The following is a 24,249-nucleotide window of genomic DNA, read 5'->3' on the forward strand; positions in this document are numbered from 1 at the left end:
CATATGACCATTACTGTTTCTCTGCTTCTATTTATTTGGTGTTGAAGATAGAAATGGGAGACAGAATCAAATGTCTCATTCTGAACTGAAACTGCCAGTGTGTCTTAGGGACGTTTCAGGGCATTCGTTTTAAAGCTGTTAGACCATGTTTTGAAATCCAATGAACCTTAGCTAAGTTAGAAGTCACATAACCCACAATTTGAAGGGAAGATTGGAATTTGACTTTAAGGACAGAATTGATTAGATTAGACAAAGAATGTTAGCGATTTATTGTTTCAGAAAGGACAAGTTCGCTTACCATTCACATATACAACCTGGCACAACTGAAAAATAAATTATTTTTACAAACAGAAGGAACTAAAAACACTAAAGGGCAAGAAAACTCGTCGCTCTCAGATGCTTTTGGATTTGCCCAGAGCTGTGGGCTATCTCTCAGCCATCTGCTCCTTACAGGAGGGATGTTATCTGTTGAAGGCAACTATTTCCAAACATTCTGCATTTGGCATTACTACAATGACCCTTTGAAGCTTTGCAGGGATATCTTCCCCAGCTTCCAATTTCTGCTCACAGCTTTAGTTGGAGTTACCATCTATGTTCTATCTTTGCACAGATAGCAAGTACAGCAACATAGGCTTAAAGGGCTTATTCAAATTTACTTTGCTGACAATAGTAGACAGGATTAATGGTATAGCACTGGGGATTCACTGAAGACAGACTTCCATTCATGCTCACAGTTTGAAAGAAAAGTCTTATAATAAATCACATACAGTGGGCAGTTTTAGCTTAAACTTAATTGGATTCTTCTCTAATTGTTCACCTTTATTTACAAAATATCTCTGAGAGCCTCTAAGTGTCAGAGCTGGGGATTCACCTCTCAAGACAACAACCACCTACCCAAGTGCTGCCCTCATCTCTCAACCCCTGTTTCCCTGCTTCTGTGCACCAGCACTCACACTAATCACTTGTTCATCCACCTAGCCTGCCACAAGCGCTGCCTTTGTTCTAGATGATCCCCTTATTTACTTTGGAATTTAGGGATTGAATATAACTACGAAAAGCATTCATGGCTTAATCTGGAGCTAAATACTTTTAAGGCTCACAGGTGATTTCTCATTTCCAGTTCACACCTGAATATCTATGTGCACATTATGTGGGAATCTACATGTATTGGCAAATGACACTGGTTAATCTTCCTGACCTATTTACCTAAAATGTTTAAAGCTAGTACTCTTTTATCCATAGTCACTTGCCTGCTGCCTACTCTGGCCTGCTCCCCCAAATGCAAGTTGAGATAATATAGTCTTGTTAAATACTGTAAAAGACATGCATTTTGCTTATATGAATGATCTAAGGTGCACTGTTACAGAGATCACCAGCATGCTGTCAATAATGCTGTCTGTATTTATGAGAAAGACTCTTCTTTCTTTAATGTTTTCTCAAGGATTCCTGTTACACGTACACACATGTTGGAGCTGCACAGTCATGTACTTATGTAGATAACCATTAAATTGGTCCAACCTAGCTGCAGTGCCTGAGACTTTGTATCAACAGAGCCTTCTTTTTTATCTGAAATTTTAAACATCTGCAATAACTCTACTTTCAGCATTGCCTAAGTCTCTGCTCCTTGTCATCCAACACGGCTGTTTTCTCCAGTTTATCACTATCCTATTCCCTCCTTAATAAGTCAGCAAAAGCACTTCTGCTCAGGCTAAGCACAGAGTGAAGTTCATTTATAGATGGGACATAGGAGTCCACCTTAAATGTATATTCACTGAAAAGACTTAGATCGCTAAACTGAAAGTTAGTCCTGGGATGATTTTCAGAGCTAAACTTACCTCTCTCATTCTTCGTATTTCTTCGTACAATCTATTTTTGGGAAATGCTTTTCTGTACTGTAATGTCTAAATGCTCCTTAGCATTGATACTGTTGCTCCCTATGCCGTGTTTTCAGGAAAGCTTTAAAATGTTTACAACAGTGATGTCTTGCACTACATAATCATGTGCAGTATCTTAAATTTGTCCTCCACTCTACAGCCGTGTTTTCTTCTTCCCAAATATGCTGCTACTTAGTAGTATGCTGCAAAATTGTAGCATGATTTCATATTACATCATGGGCGAAGGGTGCTTTCCATAGTGCAAACCTGTTTTACATAGTCTATGGTATGCTTTAATAAAACAATGTCAATAAATTACTGTCTAAAGCTTTTTTCTTTTTTTTTGAAATTGCAACCTGCTGCAAAGACCTATTGTGCCATAAACCTGCCCTAGAATTACTTATTTTTTCATAAATCCACTTTCACTGACACAACTCTGTCCCCATGACAGCCGAGAACTACATTTGGCCAATTGTCAGCTCTTTCAACCATACTACGCTCTTGCTCTCCCGTTGCTGTAAGAGACTGCAAGGCTGATAGCAGCAGAGGGAGCTGGTAGAGGAAAACCAAGGAAGAAAAGATGAAAGGTTGCTTTACTCCAGCAGGTATTATTGTCACCTCTTTTGGTCTTCTGCATGGTCCACGATGAAAGGTGTTAATCCTCCTGTAAATACCACTCCATCATGATTAGCAGTGGTCAAAGAAGTACCTTAATGTTTAAATTTTGTCAGAGATTCACAGTGTCTCTATTTCCAGTTATTTATTTTGTGACTTGTTTGGTAAAATACCTCTTTCTTTCCTGTTGTCTTCTTTACAAATACATGCTTTAGGAAAAACAAATTGTAATTTCAGTCCTGCAGCTTTCTAGGATAAGTTTATCATATTTGGTAACAAACCAGAAAGTTCTCTTAGGAGAAACTTACATGCTTTAGAGAACTGACAGAAACACAGGATAACATTCAATACTCAGGCTGTGCCAGTGATGCCTTTTAAAAACTTGCTGGTCTAATAGAGCTGACCTGCTTCTTCCAGCGAAGAGGCTCAGGGTGTGTGCATGGAAGACGGAGGCTGCAGACACTAGGGTGCCATGTCTCTGCCTCCGCTCCTTCCCTGGGACCTGCTGCAGGGACACCTGCTCTGCAAGGGGCCACCCATGCCAGCACCTCCTGGAGGCAGCCCTCGCCCAATGTTTCCCTTTGCAGAGGTTCAGCAGGTGGCAGGATGCAGCGTTTTGGTGTGCAGGGCTCGGAGACTCGCCAGACACCAGCAGCTACATGTTCCAGGTAGGTCTACACATCCTAAAGAGAGCGAGACGCATTTCTGTGGCCTGCTGTACACCCGTGCATGTGTGAAATGCTTTGGTGTCTGCAGGGGCTGGGGGCCTAGAAATAAAAATAACAAAAAAATTTACAAAATCTTAAACATTGGGCCACTTCTCTGTCCTCCGCTAGATGTTTCCAAAGAGGTGCATTTCCCATCAAGCCTTGAAGCACCGAGTGCTTGAAACCACCAGCTACTTGCTGTAACACACCTTGCATTAATGGTGTCCAACGCAGGAGTTTGTGGTTATTAAAGCACAGTTACCAAACACCTTTGGTGATTTAAGGAAAGGACCACAGGATTCATATCGAGCAACCTGAAACCGCCTCTTTCCTAACACTTTACCACACGTTAGGGAAGTACAGGTAGCACCCCGCCGGGTACTTCCAGCAGCCCCTGAGGGGCAGCCCTCACCCTCATCACCATCACGGCGGGGCCGGGGCTGGGGCCGGGGCCGGGGGCGGTCTGAGGGCCGGCCCCGCCGCGGCCCCCTCGGGAGGGGCGGCATTAAAGCATTAAGGGGATGTGCGCCAAGAGCCGACACAAGCACGGCGGCTGCGGAGCGGAGCGGGGCCGGGCCATGGCGGGGGGCGGCCTCTGGCTGTGCGCGGCCGTGCTGGGCTGCCTGGCCGCCGCCACCGCCCGCCGCCCAGGTGAGCGGGGCCGGGGGGGGCATCACCGCCATCAGGGCAGCGGGGAGGTGCTGGGGGGCGGCGTGGCAGCGCCCCCGGCAGGGAAATGGTGTTCCCGGTCTGTGTTGTTTAATATTTCTGGGAGAAAAGCCCACTTAAGTAATAGATGCAACAGCGTTCTGTACGGGAAACTACTTGAAAACAGCCTATAAGCATATAGTTACGTGTATTTTTTCTTTTTTTTTTTTAACTAACTTTTCAAAGCATCTCCTCGTAAGTGGACGCGAGTGGTGGAAAGTTTTAACGCCTGTTCAAGTAGTGCTTCTTGTAAGGATGTATAAATGTGTGCATGCTGGTTGTACTTGCTTTGTTGCTTATTGTAGAGCATTCATCTTCCTGTTTCTCCACCTTGCAACATTGTAACTGCTACAACATTTATAATTGTGGGTTTTATGCGTCTCATGCAAGCAAAGGGTATCTTTTGGGTGAATAGTTACATCTATTTTTATATTTCACTTTAAAAAGTGTTTCCCTAAATAATAATCTCAGGATAACTTCTTTCAAAAAGTCACCGTCTTTCTATTTTGGTGTTTTGTTGGAGTTTAAATCCACAAATCCATCTGAGCTCTCCTCTCTTAGAAGCAGTCCTAGCTCCAATTAGTGCTGTGGGATGCTGATACGCAGTGTCCTTTGCAGTCAGTGGAAACAATAAAAAGGACATAAGATGAGATTGGCATGGACTATGTTCATGTTTGTTCACTTACAGTCACTGGCCAGATCTTGGCCAATGGAGAGCAGGAGATATAAACTGCTGGGCTATCCACACCCGAGTAGCTGCGCTGCCAGTCAGTGCCTGGACCACTGCTCCCTGGAGACCATTCTCCTTTGTTGGCCTGCGCCCAGCACTTCCTGACAGCTCCTTAGCCTGGACCCTGCCCAAGAGCAGGTGGAAAACATGTATCAGCCCTTCCCTGCAGATGTGAAGGGGGAATTCAAGTGTCTTTCCTTTCTAAAATTCTTTTTTCCATTTTAGCACCATGGAGGTGGTCATTGGGAAGCTGTTTAACATCTCTTTGTGGAAAATGGGCTCCCATTATTTTCAAGAACCTTTTGTTACCTTGTTGGTGTTCAGGGTACCTGTTACCTCACCCCGTCACTGTACAAACCCCAGTGTGTTGGCAGCAAGTCTAAGAGTGCAGTTCCCTGACACTCAGTGTAATGATCTGCCTAAAATAGTTTAATATTTTTGACTGGATGGAGCTTAAGTAGCCATGCCTCTCAGAAGACAATCCTCCAGAAACAATTGCCATTGTCACTTTGGAAATTTCATTCTGTGTCTCCCAAAAAGGCCTAATCCATATCTTTTATTTTATTTTTAGTTTTTGCATTTTAATCTGTTCAGATAGAGAATGGAAAGATAGAGATAGGAAAAATCTGCCCAATATAGAAAGCAACCAGGAAAACAGCTCTCAGAATAACCTGACATAACAAATAGATACTATGAAGTATGGGAGCAAATGGAGCAGAGATGCATTAACCAATATGATTTATTAATCCTGAGCTGAGCTATTTGTACTGCTTAAACAAGTTTTTGTTGTATAAGCTCAGGACTGGATTTAATAATGAGGCCTCAGTCTTTTAATTGAGAGCAGTAGCCTTGATCAAGCAGAGCGCTTCCTATTGCTCATCTCCAGCACAATGCCATCCTTGTGTTTAAGATGTTGCAAAAGTTAAATTATTTTCTGGATTAGGGTCACATTTCTCAGTATCTGACAGGACCAGTAGATCTGGGAGGGATCCAGGCAAAGCTCACTGTATTAATCCTGACTATAGTCAGGAAACAGTAAATAGGGGATCACATTCTTCCTGGAAGGCAGAGACCTCTGTTAACGAGCAGCAGAGAGCTATGAGACAGCCAGCATATAGGGTGTTTCGGGGGGGAGGGGGGGGGAAGCGGGGGGAAGGGGGGGAAACATGACTGAAAATGATAAATAAACTCATTCTATGGAAACAGCTACACGTTTTTCTCAAGATAGACTGTTTTTTCAGCAGGCAGCATATATCTAGACCTCCAAACACACTGGGAGAGTTTGACTTCCTAGAAGTAAGCATCTCCTCATAGTTTGTGTTGCCCATAGGTTGAGTTAAACCAGTGGTGCACAATCTACAAAGGAGGCTGAATTTCAGTCTTGGTTCTTAAGTATTTGTGTATTTTGTAATTAATTAGAAGTATGATTTCACTCTTCTAGGCAAAAGTTAAAAAAATATAGTTAATAAATATATAAATCACTAATATATTTAAAGGTCCTAAAGGAAATAAAATCTTACTGCATATATGTGAATATCCCCATTATTAGAGAATAATCATTCTTAAACGATAAATTCTGTTAAAGTGAACTAACACGAGTTTTTCATTTTGTGTCAGGATATTTTGTGACCATAGATGCTGTAAGTCAAGAGTAGGCACATAAGTCTTGCCGTACTTTCATGTACCTCCTATACTAGACAGAGTGGTAGATAAGCTTACCCTTTAAATTTTCTTAACTTTGAGTATCAGACACTGTTTTCAGTTCCTCACTATTTTGTCAGACTTGACTCATTGGGCTGAAAACTGCTGGGGGTTAGACATAGGCAAAGCTTTCCTGGAGCATTACTGCAAAATGGTGTTAGTCATTCTGAGAATGAAGTTGAAAGAACTGCTTATATCAAGATTACTTCTTACAAGGCTTGAAAAAGGAAATAAAGATTTCAGTGGAAAATTTAGCCAGGTCTCCTAAAATGTCCGTGATTTGGTCTGCAGCAGTAACTTTCTCAAGGCAAACACAACATTGTGTGTGTGTCCATCAGTACAATAGTTGTACTTGTTTCCGCTGTTGCTGGAGTTAGGCATAAGATAAGAATTGTTTAATCAGTACTACTGATGATTGACATTATTTTCAGTTATTTTGTAGAGTGGGTGAGGAAACAGAAAAGAAATCAAGCAGGGTTAGACAACATGAGATTTCTAAGAAATAGCTCTGGAAATACTAGCATACTTTGAGAAAGGAAGAGAGAATATATGAAGAGCTGGGTGGCATTTTAAAGTGATGTGCATAATAATAAGAAACATATAATTTGATCTTTAGTAGGATTTATAACCCTATTACAAGTGAGTACAGTCGGCTGTTTTAGAGATCTATCAAACAATGATCTAATTAAACTGTAGAGGAAAAAAAATAAAGACTTGTCTCATGTCTAGCTTGATTTATTAATGGGAAACGTAATGGATATTAATTGTTTCAGGAGTGTTACAATTACAGGAAAGAAAACTAATGAGGGTGCTGTAAGAAATGTAGAATTTCAATAAAAAATAGAAGACAGGAAGAAACTTTCAACATGGCTCATAAACTACTTGTGCTGAAGCTTGCTTGGGAAACATTTCAATAACACACACGACTGACCTTTGATTCTTCAAGGGCTTTTCTTCAAATTCCATTGAGGGATAAGTTCTCGATAAGGTCAACTTGTATGGACATGAATAGCCTACAGGCTACGACAGGCAACTCAGAAGCACAGTGGTGGCACAGTCAATCACATTGACTTCCATCTCCCCTTAGAGGATAGAAGATAAAGCTATTGTTACCTGGTTGGGTAGCCTAAAGCTATATCAGATTAAATCTTTAGTCTTTGAAACCAGGAAACTAGGAAAATAGGATTCTCACCCTGTGCTTGAAAGAGAAAAGGTCTGTTGTTTCACTAGTGCATCTTCTCCATTTAAAGGGTGGGAATTCACTGATTTGGGAACTGTCTTATGGTTATCTGAACAATGATTTGAAAGACTATGCTAGATAATGTTTGAACTAAAAATGTTTTTGTAATCTGTGACACAATTAGACCAAGCCAAATAAGGGACATATATAAAAACCAACCAAACAAAACAAACAATCTGTTTTGAGAACTGAGAGATCAGACTAATAATACTCAAAATATAATATTATGGAGCTTTGCTTACAGCTGTATTTTTTAATTCATTGTAGAGGCAAGAATTGTGATCAACTTTATTATCTAGTATAGCTTGGAATTCCTTTCACAGTCAGCATCAGATGTATCTGATTTTAAAAAGAAGAGTCTGCATTTTTAAAACTGATGCTAATACTTTTTCAGGTTCCAAATCCTAATTTTACCTAGCAGTAATTTTGAGATTATTTTGAGGCCATAAGGTCATTTAAATGTTCCAAAATATGTTTGTATTTATTACAGTTGAGCATGCCAGCTATGCAAATTGAATGTGTAATAAAGTATGGAAACAGGTAGGTACTTATAGTATAATCCACATTTATACATTCAAACTATGTGCAACTACTGCATCCATTTGACAGAATTCTTCATTTCATACACAGATCCCCTGTAAAGTGGTAGCTTATATGCAAATATGGACCTTTGGATAATCCTTTTTCCTCATGAAGTAAGAGTTTGATCCTCTTATGTATCAAACACCTCATTTTTCTTCAGGTTATTAGGTTTTGTAAACATCAGTGACAAGTCAAAATCCAGAGAGAAAGCCTGAACACTGTTTAAATTATAAAAGCTTTCCACCTTTTTAACATCTGGAGTAAATACTTAGCATACATATTAATTTGCATTTATTGCCCATTTAAATAAAGGAATGTTACCACGTGATGAAATTTATTAAATTTTAGAGTGCTAACATAGCTATTTGTTGTTGTTTTTACTAAGATTTCAATATGTTTCTCAGTAAAAGTGATCTTGTACCATTCTGTGCTATCTCCATATTTTCCAGTTAAAAATACTTGAAATCTTTTTTAATGTATTTGTTTGACATTTCGTCTCAATGCTCTTTTCCTGCAGTTCTTGAATGCCATCCTGGTGGACATCAGATCCTGCAGAGCCCTTACCGAAGTGTCGATTTTGACTCATCCTACATTCAGCAGTCAGCTATTCAGGATTTAATCTGTGACCATTCTCTAACACCAGGCTGGTATCGCTTTATGATTTTTGATAAGCCTGCTGAGATGCCGACCAAGTGTGTGGAGGTATTGTTACATCTCATTTGTTTATGAAAAATATACATATTTTTTTTTAATGAAAAAAATATATTTTTCATAAGAATTTTTCAGTAAGATAGATATAAAAGTGACACAGTTATGGAGACTGATGTGAAAGAATGTAAAGCACCTTTTTTTGTAAGTGTGTGACATATTAAAGTATGTTAACTGAACAATAAAGTCTTATGTGTTGAAAAATTTTACACTGAATGGGATATGGCAGAGGATGATAAATCGCTTCTAGCACGTTCAAAAAATGTCATTGACAGTCACTGCTACAAGTGATTTTTGCAGTGCTAGCATAGCAGGGGTATCATGTTGTCATGTTGTAAAGCTGCAGCTGTGTGGTGGTCAGTCTTTTCCTAAAGCTATGTGCAAGCAGTATGAAGACTTGCAGCCACATAATCCCAGTAATTGTGGAGCTTTTAAAAATGATCATGTCAGAGAGAAGAGATTACTCCTAAAATAAATTGAACTAACAGAACTAACTGCAGATTAATTCCCTTATAAGCTGCAGGTCCACTGAGGCTCAAGAACAACACTAGAGTATTTAACACTTTAGACTTGCGATGCTTGATTTTGAAGCTATTTCAACATCTTTGTAATAGCTACATTTGAAGGAGATATCTTTGTAGCTTCCTATTTGAAAATATTTATTTTAAAAAGTCATTAAGTTTCATTAGGATATTTTACCTGTAATCTTGTGATTTTTATTCTGAATTGAAATTGCCTGGGTTCAGTTGCTTTAACAACAAAATAAAACCCTTTTAAAAGGAAAGCAAAACAGTTAAATAAATAAATAAATAAAAATACAAATATTGAGTTTGTAACACCTTGTCTTTTATTTATTTATATATATATATTTTAATCTTTAGAGCATTACAAAGCCACTGAAATACTTTTAATGTGCAGCTGACTCAAGGGTTTAGAATGCTGTGTTGCAGAGGCTATTGTTATCTATGCTGTTATACTGCAAGAAGCTTAAGCGAAGTCTGTTACCTGAAGGAAAGACCTCTTTATCAGTTAGATTTAATAGAAACAAATTAACTGAATAGTTTTATTTCCTCAAAGTGGACACATCTACAAAAGAACCAATATTATAAACCAGGAAAAAAAAAGTGTTTTTCAGAACACAGGTTCATAGAATCACAGGATGGTTTGACATGGAAGAGATCTTAGGATCACCTGCTTCCAACTCCCCTGCCATGGGCAGGGACACCTCCCACTAGATCAGGTTGCCCAAAGGCTCATCCAACCTGGCCTTGGATTAAACCATCAGGATACCTACTCAGATAATCTAGGAGAGTATTAAAAATCTGACCCAAACTCTCAGTGCTTAGTAAATGTATAGTAAAAATAGGTTACCATCCAAATACAGAAGAGCCCAGGTAATTACTGTTGGCAAGAGATTGATTTGAATCTTATTCAGCAAATGAAATTTATGCGCTGACAACTGCCTCTTTGCGTGTGTTGACAAAACCAAGACAATTATTTTGAAGCATTGAAGTCAAAACATTAAAACTGAACTAAAATGAATATCTTCTCTGGGAAGTTTCCTCCTTTCCTTCCCTTTAGGAGAAGCTTTATTACAGCTATGCTTAATACTTGTCAAAGATTCAGGCTGTGTTAAACAATCCATCCCATTTGTGTCTACTTGTCATAGATTGTGTCTGTCTGGTGGATTGATGACGCTCGATCTGATGGCTCAGACACTCTAGATAAAGAAAAATGTACTTTTGAGATGAGTTTTGTGTACAACGAGCCTGCAATAGTCTTTAGACTTTAGACTAAGAGGTATTAAGATGATCTGAGACCTTGTTTCACTATCAGGTCAAAGAGTATTCGAGGCATTGTAAGAAGAAAAAGAGGTTCTCAGAATCTTAAAAGTTCAAATTTATAGTTATCTTGTAAATATTTTGCAATCCTGGCTTTTACATACTTTAGGAACTTTCACAGAAAATTCTGGGTTTATTTTGGTTTACTGGTTAGCTGAGAAAAATCTGTAAGCTTTTGTGAGGAAAAATAACATACTTACTTCCACAGTCCTTCTGTGTTTCTCCTGTGCTTGCTTTCTGCATCACAAGACAGGCTGTGAACTTGAACACATTCTGGTAACCTGTAAACCAGATTCCCTCATCTCCTTTCATCAGGATTAATTTTCTGTATTCCACTGTTAAGCTCCAATGTCTGCTAGATCAGACTTAGATTTTGGTTATTATGAGGGGTATTACTGTGGTGACCTGCATGGCAGCTTCCCTGACCTGAAGACCTCATAAAGCCAAAGTGGTGGCAGGAGGACAGGGACTATTCCACAGCACAGCTCTCCTCACACCTTGGCATAAAGCAAGACTTTAGTTTGGGAGAAAGGAAGCAACAACTCTTACATCACCTGCTGCATCAGCATCTGAACCACAGACCTTGTAACGTCCACTGCTTCATAAGCACCAAAGGATTTATGGTTTCTACAAAATCACTGTTGTTGGTGCAGGGGTGCTACAAGCATGTTCACTTCTAGAGGTTGGGAACTGAAAGACAGACAATGCTAAATAGGTGTCTTGTAGCTAGGGTGCAAGCGAGTAACTTTGCATCATCTGATGATTAGATGAAATCTAGAAGTTTAGTTGAGACTTGAGTCCATACCAAATGGCAGTAAAGTGCTTTAATACCCTTAATTGATAGTCAGTGCAGGTATGTTCTACCCTTTTTGCTCCAATAGCCTTCACACAGTTGGTTGCTGTAGGTTAGCTCGTTATGCTGTAACACAACTGGTAGCTCTTTGGGGCAGAAAGCTAATGTGTGGTGGCTCCTGCTTCAGGGACTAAATTTTATCCTGTCTTTAGAAAGCCAAATTCATGAGACCCAAATAAGGACTTAAGTCTCTTTTGCGTGTATTTGTATTCAACTTTGAAGGGGAAAAAGCAAACCCTCAATTACATTATCTGAATTTTGCTAAAAGCTCAAGCAGGAAATTGAATACATACCTCCTTAAACCCCAGCAACAATTTGTCACAGCATTAACCATCTTCTGGTGTTTTTTTCTGGTGCTTCAGATGAATCACTGTGGTACTCAAGCCCCTGTCTGGTTATCTCTGAGGGAGTCAGAATCCATGCCCCAACCTGGTGAGATCAAGCAGCTAACAGCCTGTGCGACATGGCAGTTCTTCTTCAGCACTTCAAGAGACTGCTGTCTTTTTCGAATCCCTGTCAGTGTGAGGAACTGCGGAGACTTCTTTGTTTACCTGCTGCAGCCCACTCAAGGATGCATGGGGTATTGTGCAGAAGGTGAGAAAGTAACTCAATTAAGAGAAAGTAACTCAATTAAGAGTGTGTGTTTATTAGTGTGTTTTCCAAGTTTTCTCACATTCTGAATAGCAGTGTTCTTCACTTCAGCATTTCTTTCACGTTAACCTTCTTAAAAATAATGTATCTTCTGTAGGTGTTCTCTGGTGTTTGATTATTTTATTGATTAGTTATTCAAAAATAGCTGAAAATAACAAAATACAAACAGTAACTGATGTTTCTGTGAAAACATGGTATTTTATAAGCTATTTTCCTGAGCATGTCTGGCAATAGTTATGCAAATATTTTCTACACTCTTAGTTTTGATGTGATAGAAAATGATTTGTTATAGCCAGGTGCAATCACACCACCCCTTTTTAATTTTCATTTGGCAATCAAGAGTTGTACAAAGCCCCAAATCTTAGGAATTTATTTTTTCCATTTAGTCAGGTGGGGTTATAAGACACATCCAGAAGTCAAAATTCAGGGTACCTGTGTTGGCACTGATACTGTATGAATCACTGTTACTGAATGTCTACAGAGCCAAGTATAAAAGTAAATGTTGTTTAAGAACTTGATGAAAATATATTTATGTCAATTATTGTTTGTTTTAATTAGGCATATCCTTCTTGCTCTAATTCTTTGATCTTATTTTTGGAGAGTGCATTCATTGTTGCCAGAAGAAAGTTCAACACAGAAATACTCTACTGATACACACTTCTTAGTATGGTGAGAAAGAACTGAAGTGAGTCCTTCTGCAATGCCTTGTGATGTTTTGGACCCTTGCGCTGCAGAACAGTGTTGTTCACAGTCTGAAACTTGAGTATTTCATTATTCCTTCTGGATACTTTCGATAACTTAAGGAAAGTATTGCTAAACTCTTAAAGTTATGGATATTGACAAATAGTGACAAGCCAGTGTGGTAGGAGACTTTTATTAGTTCTGTAAAACACTTTTGATGAACACTTGCAATACTTTTATGCATGAAATAATGTATTGCTCTAAGTCATATTCTGTGTTACTGACTGCTTGCAAAAGCTTAGTAGCGACACTACTGGTAGTTTTTACTGTACTTTATTGGCCCATCATTATCCCTTTAGGACCAATTGTTAAGTCATTCTCTAAGAGTTTATTGACAGAAAAAAATGCCAGCAATGGAACTGAATGTCAGAATGCAAGTGACTGAAACAACAAAGAACGCCTACACAATATGACTTCGTATTTGCTTTGGATGATGGGTTCATGAAGAGGAAAGAGGATATAAAAACTATAGGCAGCTGGCTAGCAAATTTCTACTGCTTCAAAGCAGAGAAGAAACATAACTCTGGGTTGACTCTGGTGAATACTCCAAGTCCAAAACACATTTTGAGTTTAAAAGCCCTTTGTTAAGGTGATGTTTTTTGCATGCTAAGTGTTTTGTATTTTTGTGCTGCTTTTTGTATGTAGGCTACCATATGTACTGCATTTTCCCTTTAATGCTTGATAGCTGTAAATGCTTGATAGCTGTAAATGCTTGATGCAGATTTTCAAGCAGTTACTCCTGTACATGCTGAGGAATACAAATGTATTGCTGAAGCACGGAACACCAAAATCTGATTTTCATTCTTTCTAATGAATGAGTTTTTCAGTTTTGCTGCTGCCCTTCCAACTTTGAACAAATAACCTCTTCCTACTCCTGCTAAAATACTGCTATTTACATATTTAATCAAGGTTCTTCCGTAGTTTATTTTGTTGTTGTTGTGTTTGTTTTTAATGACCGTCAAAGCTAACAATAGCAGTGCATGAATATGTTTTTTGTGGCCCATGTAGGAAAGATACAAATTTTTTTACAAAGCAAGTCTGCGCTCAATTTGGCTGTCATAGGTTACCACTAATAAATAAGCATCCAGATGGGGACTTTGGGAGACAAAATGTGTATTATAGAGAATAGTTCCTTATTTATTTATTTAATAAGTTTCCTTATTTATTTATTTATTTATTTATTTATTTATTTATTTATTTATTATTAGCAACATCTCCATGTATTTGCTGGGCACATCTGTATAAAAAGATGTGAAAGTGCTAAAATGTTCTGTACCCTTGTTCCTAGATGTAGCCATGCAACTTGTGGTCTCTGGCTTAAGGTTTTGTACTGACCGCTACTGTAATTGTGTATGAATCCGATTTAAAGATTTATTCTGTTTTGGGAACTTTCACATCAGTTAGTGTCTTGTGATATTTGTATTGTTGTTGTTTTAACCTGGGGCAATAATTTCTAAGCTTTGGTATAGGAATATTCTGTACGTATGTCGATATCTGATTTAGGAAGAATTTATAGATGTTGCAGATGCAAAGCCACAGACCTGTGATGCTGAGGGATTGAAGGGATTGAAAATTCAAGGCTTCTGTAGCAGTATTTTCTTTTTTTTTTTTTTTTTTTTTTTTTTTTTTGAGACTTTCTTTGCATCCAGGATGCAATAATGTCAACACTTTCTAAAGTATACACTTTCTTAAATAAAAAAGGTGTTCATTTATCAATGGTATTGCTTGGTCTGATGCAAAATGACAAGTTAGGAGGTAACTTCAGAACTGCAGTTGCAAAAGCGGCTTCTCAACATAGTGTTCAGAGTAAGTACTGTAATATTAAAAAGTAGTTTTAATAATGCTAATTTATTGATTACTTTGATTGGCAGATTCATGTTATATGTAACTCCCAAGGAATCATACTGTTGCTTATTCTTTTCCTTTTTTACATAGCCCGTTCTATTTTATTTTTTTCTTCATAAGTAGGCAAATTCCTTTGGATGTTGCTCTCTCCTGTCTGGTAAAATTATTCATAGCATTTAATTCACTCAGTTTTTTTCTTCTTCAGCGCCTTTGTATGGTATAGAATATAACCAGTTTTTCTCATTTTAATAACTAATGAAAGCAAAACACATACTTTCTCTGGTTCCCTAAGCAATTACGTGAGATCTCCACATGTGAAAAAAGGTAAATATTATTAGTGTATTAATTGATAAAGTATATGCCAATCTTGTTTCATCTGATATCATTTTTGCACAGAATAAAACGCATAAACCACACTTTTGTTTAACTAGGTAAACTGGCTCCTTCATCATCTCCATCTGTGTCACCACCACTACCAGACATTCCTGAGGTTGTAGCAGAGTTGATCAAAGGCAGCATTTACCTAAGGTGTACCTTTGACGTTCCTTTTGCAAACAGCTCGGTTGGATTCATTGTGACTTGGTCAAGACTTTCTCCTGAAGGTATCAAAGAAGAACTGAAACGTGAGACAGCAGTTCATACATTCTCACTTCTAGAGCTAGATGGGATAAACATCAGACTTGGAGACAGAGTATGTTAAAAACTATTATAATCTCTTTTTATTTTTGTAAATGTGTTATTTCTCCTCTGTAGCTGTTTTGTCTAAAGGTTTATGATTTCATAAATGATCAACAAATATTAACAGTTGTTAGAGATGGAGTCCTATCATCTTTCTGTGTTTTTTTTTCTTGGCAGAAATATACTGCTTCTAGTTCTTGTTTACATCAACAGTGTTCATATGAATGTGCAAATGTCACAGAATATATCAATAATTATCAGTGCCATTATCATTTTGAGACTGTGTCAGTACAGTATACTGTGCCGTCAGTAGATAAATGTTTATTCAAGTTGAATCTTCTTTACCTTTACTACAATTTTGTTTGATACTGTAAATTAAGAATATTTTGATGTTACTATCTAATTGAGAAGCTATATGAGGTAGCGGTTTTGAGAAGCTGTGCTATTTATTCAGCAGATAGATTTATTTTTTTCAGAATCAATAATGAGCCGCTGCTTGATGATTTCGTCTCTGGTATCAGATTAAATAGTATAATTCTCAAAAGCAGGGTGAGTAATTAGACAGTACATGTGAGAAAGTAACTTCAGTCATAGCAGAATGAAGATCTAGGTTTATATGGTAACTTTTGAGAAGCTTAAGCATTGGAAAGTCAATAGACTTTCTACCTGCATATACCAAAACAGAGGTTAAGCTTTCTTAGCCAAAATAAAAAACATAAGAAAGTTTTGTGTTTGTGTGTGTGTTTGTGTACATATACTAACACCCAATTGAAGTCTGTTTTCCCAAGCTGTTTTATGTTGATAGTGCAGTGGGGTTCAAGCCAAAAGCAGGCTGCTTGAATGGTTTACAGGCAATAGTAATTGCTAATCCTCAAAAATCCTTCAGAGAATTTGTGAATAGTTGCCTGATGGTGTTAGCTCAGTGACAGTCAAAAGAAAAGGCACAGTTATAAACTATCTTCTGCTGTGATGAATCTTTGCTTTTCTCAAGATCTCAAATATTGCATGCATGGTCATCACATCTCAAAAAAAAGGATACAGCAAAACAAACTACCACCAACAAAAAAAAAATCATATAGAAAGCATGGAACTGGTTCAGTGGAGGGAAATCACAGCAAATTTTCTCATCTTAAAAAAGATAATCCAGGCCCATAACACCAGGAAAAAAACTGTACTGAGAAGAGAGGAAGAGAGGATGATTGTTTTGCATAATATATGATCTAGTGAGTACTCAACAAAATTAAAAGGCAACAAACATAATTCTGACAAAAAGAAATAAATAACGTTTAAGTATAGATTGCATTTCCACAAGGTGTTGTGGAGTGCAGAAATGCTCCAGAAGGGATTAGTTAAATACATGGAGATTTAGGTGCTTATTAAACATGGTGGTTTGTATGCAGCCTTTAGTTCAAGAAGTGTCTGAGTCATGAGTGGAGTATGCCAGGAACAGATCTTAGAATATTCAATCTAATCCAATCAATTAAGCAGCACCACTGGCAACTGGTAACTTCTGATGCAAACAGAAGAGCAGGCTTGATGAGCTCATCAAACTGAGGTATTATGGCTGGGTTATGTATTCATGTGACCACTTCATACCAAAAATGTATTCTACTATGTTGATTTTGTTCTACAGGTCTACTGCAGCAGTTCTGCTTTTTTTGTTGAGAAGCCAGGTATACAAAGTTCTCCAGTTGAGAGCAAGGAATTTTTTGCTGGCATTAAGGTAATTTGAAAAGAAAAGAGCATTTTACTTTATTGTAGTGGGAGTCTTTCTGCGTATGAATGCAGCAGATATGTAACTACTTGGACTTTTTCTGTGGTTACACTAGAACATTTACATGGGTAGATAGTTTGAACATTTATGCAATTACTGTGTGTTCCAGTCTGATAAGACCATGTAGAATGCTGAACAAAAGCAAGTAAATCACAACAGCCACAGCAGACAGTGAGTCCTCTGACTAGAAGGTACTCACAATTTATTAATTGTTAATGAATAAATCATGTTATTGGCTGTAGTGAACTGAGTCAATGATGTTTCTGTATTCCCCATATAATCAAAATGCAGGAAGACTGAATGAAGAACTTGTGCAAGCTATAACAACCCAGTGAAAGCCTTGACCTCTAGCAACTAGAGTAGATTCTGCTGCTTCCTCTGTATTTGTAAACTAAGGAGGGCCATGAATCAGACTTGAGCCCTGGCATATTTTGGCCATTATGTTTAGCTACTTTTACCCTCTCTGGCTTGATTTTGGCCTATGCCAACTGGTTGTCCCAGAGCATGGCTGACATAAGGCCTGTTCACAGCTGTCTGTGGGGAAGAAGACTTTGGGCTTAGAGAGAAAAACTGGAAAAAGTTTAATTATGTAGATATGGGCTGTGTGATGCCACTTGATAAGTGGCCAGAGAACAGGTCCAAAAGGAAACTTTAATTTGTACTGTAGATTTATGTACTAGTTTGCTGGCCAGGAGTTGGGACCCTGATCCCACGAGGACAGGCTGCACACAATTACATATTGGGAGTCATCCTGTTGATTTGAGTGAGGATTTGCCTGCCATAAAGAATTTACCTTTCTGCAGGATCAGGGCCAGATTAATTTCATGTAAGTGCAAGTAAGTAGCACACACTATAAAATCTGAATGCATTTCCATTTTATGTGAGGGCTGTATGTAATTTTTTTCCCAGACAAGACAGTAAATTACTTGTATACTGACTTCCAGAAGTTATCCAGAGAATGCACTTTAATAGTGTTAGTGTGCTTTGCTAATCCCTTGCCTATTTAGCTAGCTTTACTTTATCCTTGCCCCTTATTCTCAGACTTTCCAGACTCTTGTTACAGTGTCCTCATCTTCTTCCCAGTATGCCACTGCTCTTCAGACTGTCTAGATAACCCTGATCAAGTAGGGTGGGCCATGCACTGTGTCTTTAGTTTTTTGTATTTATTCCTACTTGGTCAGTAGCGGTGCTGTAGTTCAGAAAGGATGTTTGCATTTTAAGTATACTTTCTTCTGTGCTAGATACATCCAGAAACATATGATATATCAGAAGATGGCAAGGAATACAGGCTGACAATAGAAAGTAGAATTCCTATTCCTTGCCCTGAATTTAACCAGCTTGAAAGTGACTGTAAAATATCACTAACGTTGAGTACTGTTGATGAAGGTAAGTATTATCCTGCTTTTTAATGTGTTGCATTTTGTATGTTTGTTGTGTTTTTCCAAATATTCCTTCTGGTCTGCTTCTTGGCAGAAGCAGATACATTGTAAAATACTGTAAAATACTTCCTAAAATATTAAAATGTTCACAGACTGTATATTCTATTGTTGAAAGTATGGAAGAATGTGGCCGTAATCCATTAGTAGAAGTAGAAGTAGATTTGGCAACTATGGCTATCAGAGCCACATTGATTTGAATAGACAGAGTACCATAATACTTACAAAATTTATTATTTAGTTCATTTTTGACCTGTTTTGGAAGTATTGCATATACAGTCATGAAGTTCTCAGTTTTTACAATTATTATCTTTTTCTGTAGTACTTTGTCAAGCACAAGTCCCACACAAGGGGCACTTGTGAGCCAAGAACCTCACAAGGAGCCTTGCTTATACAGACAGCCATTTTTGTCACATCAGCAAGACTTCTGTGGTTTTAATTTGGCTATCACTGTGGAACGTTAAAGCCATTTTCTTGGGTGTGTGCATGAAGGTGTAGAGAGATGGGTATGCATGACCAAACCCAAGGAAAATGCATAGTTATTTTCATTTATGAACAGAAAAATCTTTGCTATTTGCAAATAAATTAGCATTTATGTTAACAGTAATATAAAAATGTGACCTCTTCAGAGGAAAGATCACTAATGATGTGTTTTCATTAAAACAGGTAAAGAGCAGTTAGGTTTAAACTTGGCTCTTTCTTCTTGTCATGTGGATCTTCTCCAGAAACCCTGCAATAATGGAATCTGTAGTCAAGCTATAATTTATTTCACTGCTGTGACAGACTTTATGCAGGATGGAGACAGAATTACCAGAATTGCTGTTGAACCTATATCCAGTGAGAATTTTCTGTGGAATGGCTATGTTCCAGAAAGCATACAGGTTGAAAATCTTCATGTTAAGCTCTGTAAAACCAACAGGCCAGAAATATGATGTAAATAAGGTTTCTATTTCAATTGTGACATGCTGATCACACCAAGATTTCTAAGCAGTCAATTTTCTCTTGTTTTATTTTTATTGAAATGCTGCATTTTCATTTGGATTAATTTTTTATATATTTGAATATTAATATAATCACTTAGCTTGGTTAAAAAGTATAATATAACCTATTTATTACAAGGTTACTTGTCTCATGATATTAATTTATGTGCCTGAGTCTGTTTATGTCTTAACCTGACATGACTTAACTATGTGCTTCTTTGTTTTGAAGATTACAGTGAAGGATCTACCAACTGCCTACTGTTACTCATTTACTGACCCTCATATAATTACATTTGATGGAAGGTAATCACTGGATTGTTGCTCTTAATTTCAAGATTTTTTTTTGTTGTTCTGTTTTAATCTATGCTGGTGATGCAAACTGTAGTTTTCTGTAATTGTTCTGTGTGTTTTAAACTCTTCCTTGGACAGTAATGATAAACATGCTTCAGTTAGTTAAAGCTTGCTAGTATGTTTGTAATATTTATATTTCAAAATATAAGATTTAGGTTGTGCCAAAAAGGGGAAGCAAGTGAACTATTTCCTTTTTCAGAGGAGTATGCCATGAGAGGAATGGTGGCTGTACAGTCTGAATATGAAAGATGGAAATATCATTAAGTATGAACAATGATAAAATTAGGCAAAACTGTTCTAATGCAAAAGTGTTTTCAGTCTGCAGCATAGTTTCCATATTTATGGTGTAAGTATCTGAATTCCTGTAAGGATCAAGTTGCTAGAAGCTATCTACTGTCTGTATAACATAGTGCTAGGTTCATTAATGGCATTGACAGCAATTTATTCACTGCTGTCACTTGCACATCACTAAACCTTCTTTCCAAAGTGAAGACAGCTTCCTTAGCCACAGCTGGCATGGTTTTGGAATGCTTCTGTCTTTCTAAGTGTTTCAAATGCATGGAAGGAATCAAAACAACTACAGCTTCCATCTGAGGGACTTGTGTATTCCCTGCTCAACAGAGGCATGTCTTCAAGTGACAGGGTGAGAGGAAGAAGACGTATTGCCTCCAAATAAGGGTGTTCAGCCCACAGCATGGTTCTTCTTGTGAATTTGATAAAGGAATGGAAAAGACAGGTTGTAATGGCTGCTCTGATAGCACTGTGACTTGTACTAATAATAAAGTCAGAGGAGTAATGCAGATTTGCAGCTCTTTCTTCAGTAGAAATTACAGGGATGCCTTCAGTGGGCATTTTAACAGTCAGTGCATTGTGATCAAGCTTTCTTGTGAAGTGGTGATTTACTGTGATATGCTCTTGCTGGAAGCATGGGGCTTCGGGGGAGGAACTTTATTTTTAATGATAAACAGTGTTGCTAATTTATTTTACAAACTGGGGAAACAAATAGAAAGGGAGCTGTCCCTACTGAATCACAGGTAATCTTGTGCAGTCCCAGCAAGGTGGCCATCTGCAGTTTGTCTGCTGGGCCTTTAAACAGAAAGCAAATCACCATCCTGCAATTAACTATCAAATGCCATTTATAGCCAAGAGGCTGTTAAACTTGCTGCAAAAGTTTTTTTCTTTGTTGTTCCTTTCCTTTCTTATTTTTTTCCTCCTTCTCACCACTGAATCATTAAATTGGCTATTCTAACCTTGCTTCAGGGAACAGATGGCTAACCCTAAGGGGAAAAAATGGAAGTGACTATTTATGGTTTTCATCTTAAATCATTTTCAAATCTTTGGGAATACTCATTCCCCATCTCCATCTTAATAAAGCAGACCTTTTAAAAAGTATGTGACTTTCTAAATCATTTTTTCAAGGGTACTTGTTCAATCTTCTGCACCTGCCCCCCACATGCACACAGTTAAGCGTCTTGCTCTTTCTGTCTGGGTGCATTGCAACAGTAACATAAAGAGTGAGAAGCACCTGTGATTCCCTTTTAAGGTATGCATAAGCACAATTAAAAAGCATCAAAGAACCAAAGTGGCTTTATGGTTACATATCCATTTGCAAACATTGTCTACATATACTCCACTTGTGACCCTTCTCTACTTCCTTCTTTTTCTGCTGTAGAACAGGTTTGAAATTTTTGATTTAGAGCTTCACAGGAGACACAATGGTGTTTATTTGGAACAAAGTTGTGCATTGTTTTGTGGGCTGAACTTTTTTTTTCTTTTTTTTTTTTCCCAATGCATGAAAATGAATTGTGGTATCAAAGCCCACCAAATACTATAAATCTGATATAAATCTGATTTAAGGTAAAGTTTCTGACACATGGTAATACTGTTTTATAACCAAAGTGACGTCACATGCTTTTCTTTTGATTCCAGACTCTATGACAATTTTAAAACAGGAACATTTGTTCTCTCTAAGAGCACGTCTCGAGATTTTGAAGTTCATGTTCGCCAATGGGACTGTGGAAGTCTTCACTATCCAGCATCCTGTAACTGTGGCTTTGTAGCCAAAGAAGGGAGTGATATAATTGCATTTGACATGTGCAGTGGTCAGCTACATGAGTCACAGCCACACTTATCCATAATAAGTAGAGACACAACAGGAAGCCATGTCAGAATCACTGAATCTTACCTAGGAAGGAAAGTAACAGTAAGTAAATATTGTTTACGAAGGTAACAGTTACTTCAGCAATTATTTTTACCAGTTCACACCAACTTCAGAACTAAAACATTCTTTAGTTTCTGCAATTAAGCAATAGCATAATGTTTATTTTATGATCATAGTCCTTTAGCTAATGTTTTGATTGTAAGTGATGGACATTGTCCTCAAAAACAAGGATGTATCAATGTGCACACCTTTCTGGAACAGTGTTGTCAGTCACAATATATGGCCTTTGTGTGGACAGTGCAGTTTTCTGATCTAATATGCACTTATTTAGCAGTTCTAATTTTCTGAAATGGGATTTCTGTGTGCTGTTTGCTTACACCAGTATCATATGGGAAGATAGTGTAGGCACATAATGAAGTATGCCAGGTGACATCCACAGAATTGGAAGTGTAGGTGGTTTCTCTACAGAGTTTGGCCCTCAGATAAAACATCCATGTTTGCTTTTATAATTCCCTGTAGCTTTTCTTTTGTATAAAATTGCCATAGGACTCTACTGAGTTTGAAACAAAGCAGAATTTTAAAATGAAACACTGAATTGCTCTTAATCCTTCTGTTGGTCTGGAAAGCAAGCCATAAAAACAGATATGCCTTTTCAATGTAGATTTGGCTATTAGCATAAGAATACTTTAAATATTTAGCTGTTATCTGAATACTTCAGATTTTAAATATTAAGATATCATTAGACAATGGAGAAATAAAATTTCTTATGTTTTAGAGGTAAAAATACTGAGAAACAGAAAAATTAAGTGACTTACTGAGGTTTGTGCACCATTAATAATAGAAACAGCATTTCAACTTGGAAGTTTAAATCCTCACAACAGCCATACAATTCTCCATGGATTCCCATGAATGATTAGTGTTTCTTTCTCCTTTATGTGGAAAAGAGCATCTTCTCCTTTGGCACAACACTCATAAGCTTTTTATTCTCTTTTTTTTTTTTTTTTTTTTTTTTTCTGTGAGTAAAAATGTATCTGAATTGTGTTTTTAATTCTTTAGATTAGTAAATTAAAAATTTCAATTCTCAGTTTATTTTCAAGATAGTAATATTTCTCCTGATCAAGAAGAATTACCGAGCATAGTAGAATAAAATAATGAATATTTGAGACTACTCTAGGCTGTCTAGAACACATAGGGTTGCATCTGCAGGTAGAAAATTATTCTATTTTAAGCTACTAACACAGAGAATCATGTAGCTGACACAAAGAAAGTGAGAAAGGTGCTCCCCAAAAGTCAATTCACGTTACCAGAATTATCCCTTTACATCTGAAGAGTGAGTGGCCTTTTTTTCTTTGCCCAGCTGATCCTTGATTCCCTGTAGTTTTGTAGTCATTGACCTTCTACAGTATATCTGATAATGATGGATGAAGCTTATTGACCTGTAGTGCACCATCTAGCTGCTTGCTAAGACTGAGATGCATTGGATTTGCATTTACAGCATTTCTCTAGAAGAAGAAACAACAAAATTTGTCAGATTTAGAATAGTTAGAGCCAAAATTTAATGGGATAACTTGGTATGGCTGGCTTTGCAAATTGTTTCTTGGCAACAAACATACTTGATTTTATTAGGTAACTTAAAAGTCATGCTTCTTACAATGATATCATCAATCTCTTTTTAGGTTTTGTTTTCTTCTGGAGCTTTTGTTCGTGCTGATGTGAGTGAATGGGGGATGAGCATAACACTTCGGGCACCCAGTTCAGATTACAGAAATACAATGGGACTCTGTGGCACCTTTGACGGAATTGCAGAGAATGACTATCACACTGCCAGTGGGGTGGAGATCCCAAACAATTCTAATGCTCCTTTTTCCTTTATTAAGGAATGGAGGTAACAAAACACTTCTGTTTCAATCAAACATCATCGGTTTTGGTTCAGCTTTGCCCTTGTGCTGTTTAAAAACTTGTTGAAATTAAAAAAAAAAAAAATCCTTCTAATTTTTTAAGTTAAAATCAGAGTAAATCCAGACTGAAGTGCCAAATTAGTATTTAAATACTAAGTGTGATGTAAGATTAGTT

General features: G+C 37.5%; 1 protein-coding gene across 2 annotated transcripts in view; it reads left to right on the forward strand.

Moving 5' to 3' along the window:
* Nucleotides 1–3,645: 3,645 nt before the first annotated feature.
* The window catches only part of VWDE (von Willebrand factor D and EGF domains), a 43,297-nt gene continuing 22,693 nt past the window's right edge, over nucleotides 3,646–24,249 (forward strand). Inside the window, exons 1-10 of one of the 2 annotated variants that reach the window (XM_038175187.2) lie at nucleotides 3,646–3,847; nucleotides 8,675–8,859; nucleotides 11,922–12,153; nucleotides 15,355–15,487; nucleotides 17,108–17,197; nucleotides 18,490–18,634; nucleotides 19,351–19,565; nucleotides 19,894–19,967; nucleotides 21,945–22,218; nucleotides 23,853–24,061. In XM_038175187.2, the coding sequence (XP_038031115.2) occupies nucleotides 12,023–12,153; nucleotides 15,355–15,487; nucleotides 17,108–17,197; nucleotides 18,490–18,634; nucleotides 19,351–19,565; nucleotides 19,894–19,967; nucleotides 21,945–22,218; nucleotides 23,853–24,061 (1,271 nt within the window). In that variant the 5' untranslated portion in view covers nucleotides 3,646–3,847; nucleotides 8,675–8,859; nucleotides 11,922–12,022. Of the gene's footprint in view, nucleotides 3,848–8,674; nucleotides 8,860–11,921; nucleotides 12,154–15,227; nucleotides 15,488–17,107; nucleotides 17,198–18,489; nucleotides 18,635–19,350; nucleotides 19,566–19,893; nucleotides 19,968–21,944; nucleotides 22,219–23,852; nucleotides 24,062–24,249 lie in introns of both variants that reach the window. The other variant, XM_027450868.3, reaches the window with a different exon arrangement.

Source organism: Anas platyrhynchos, chromosome 2 (genome assembly GCF_047663525.1).
Source record: "Anas platyrhynchos isolate ZD024472 breed Pekin duck chromosome 2, IASCAAS_PekinDuck_T2T, whole genome shotgun sequence".
Taxonomy (NCBI): domain Eukaryota; kingdom Metazoa; phylum Chordata; class Aves; order Anseriformes; family Anatidae; genus Anas; species Anas platyrhynchos.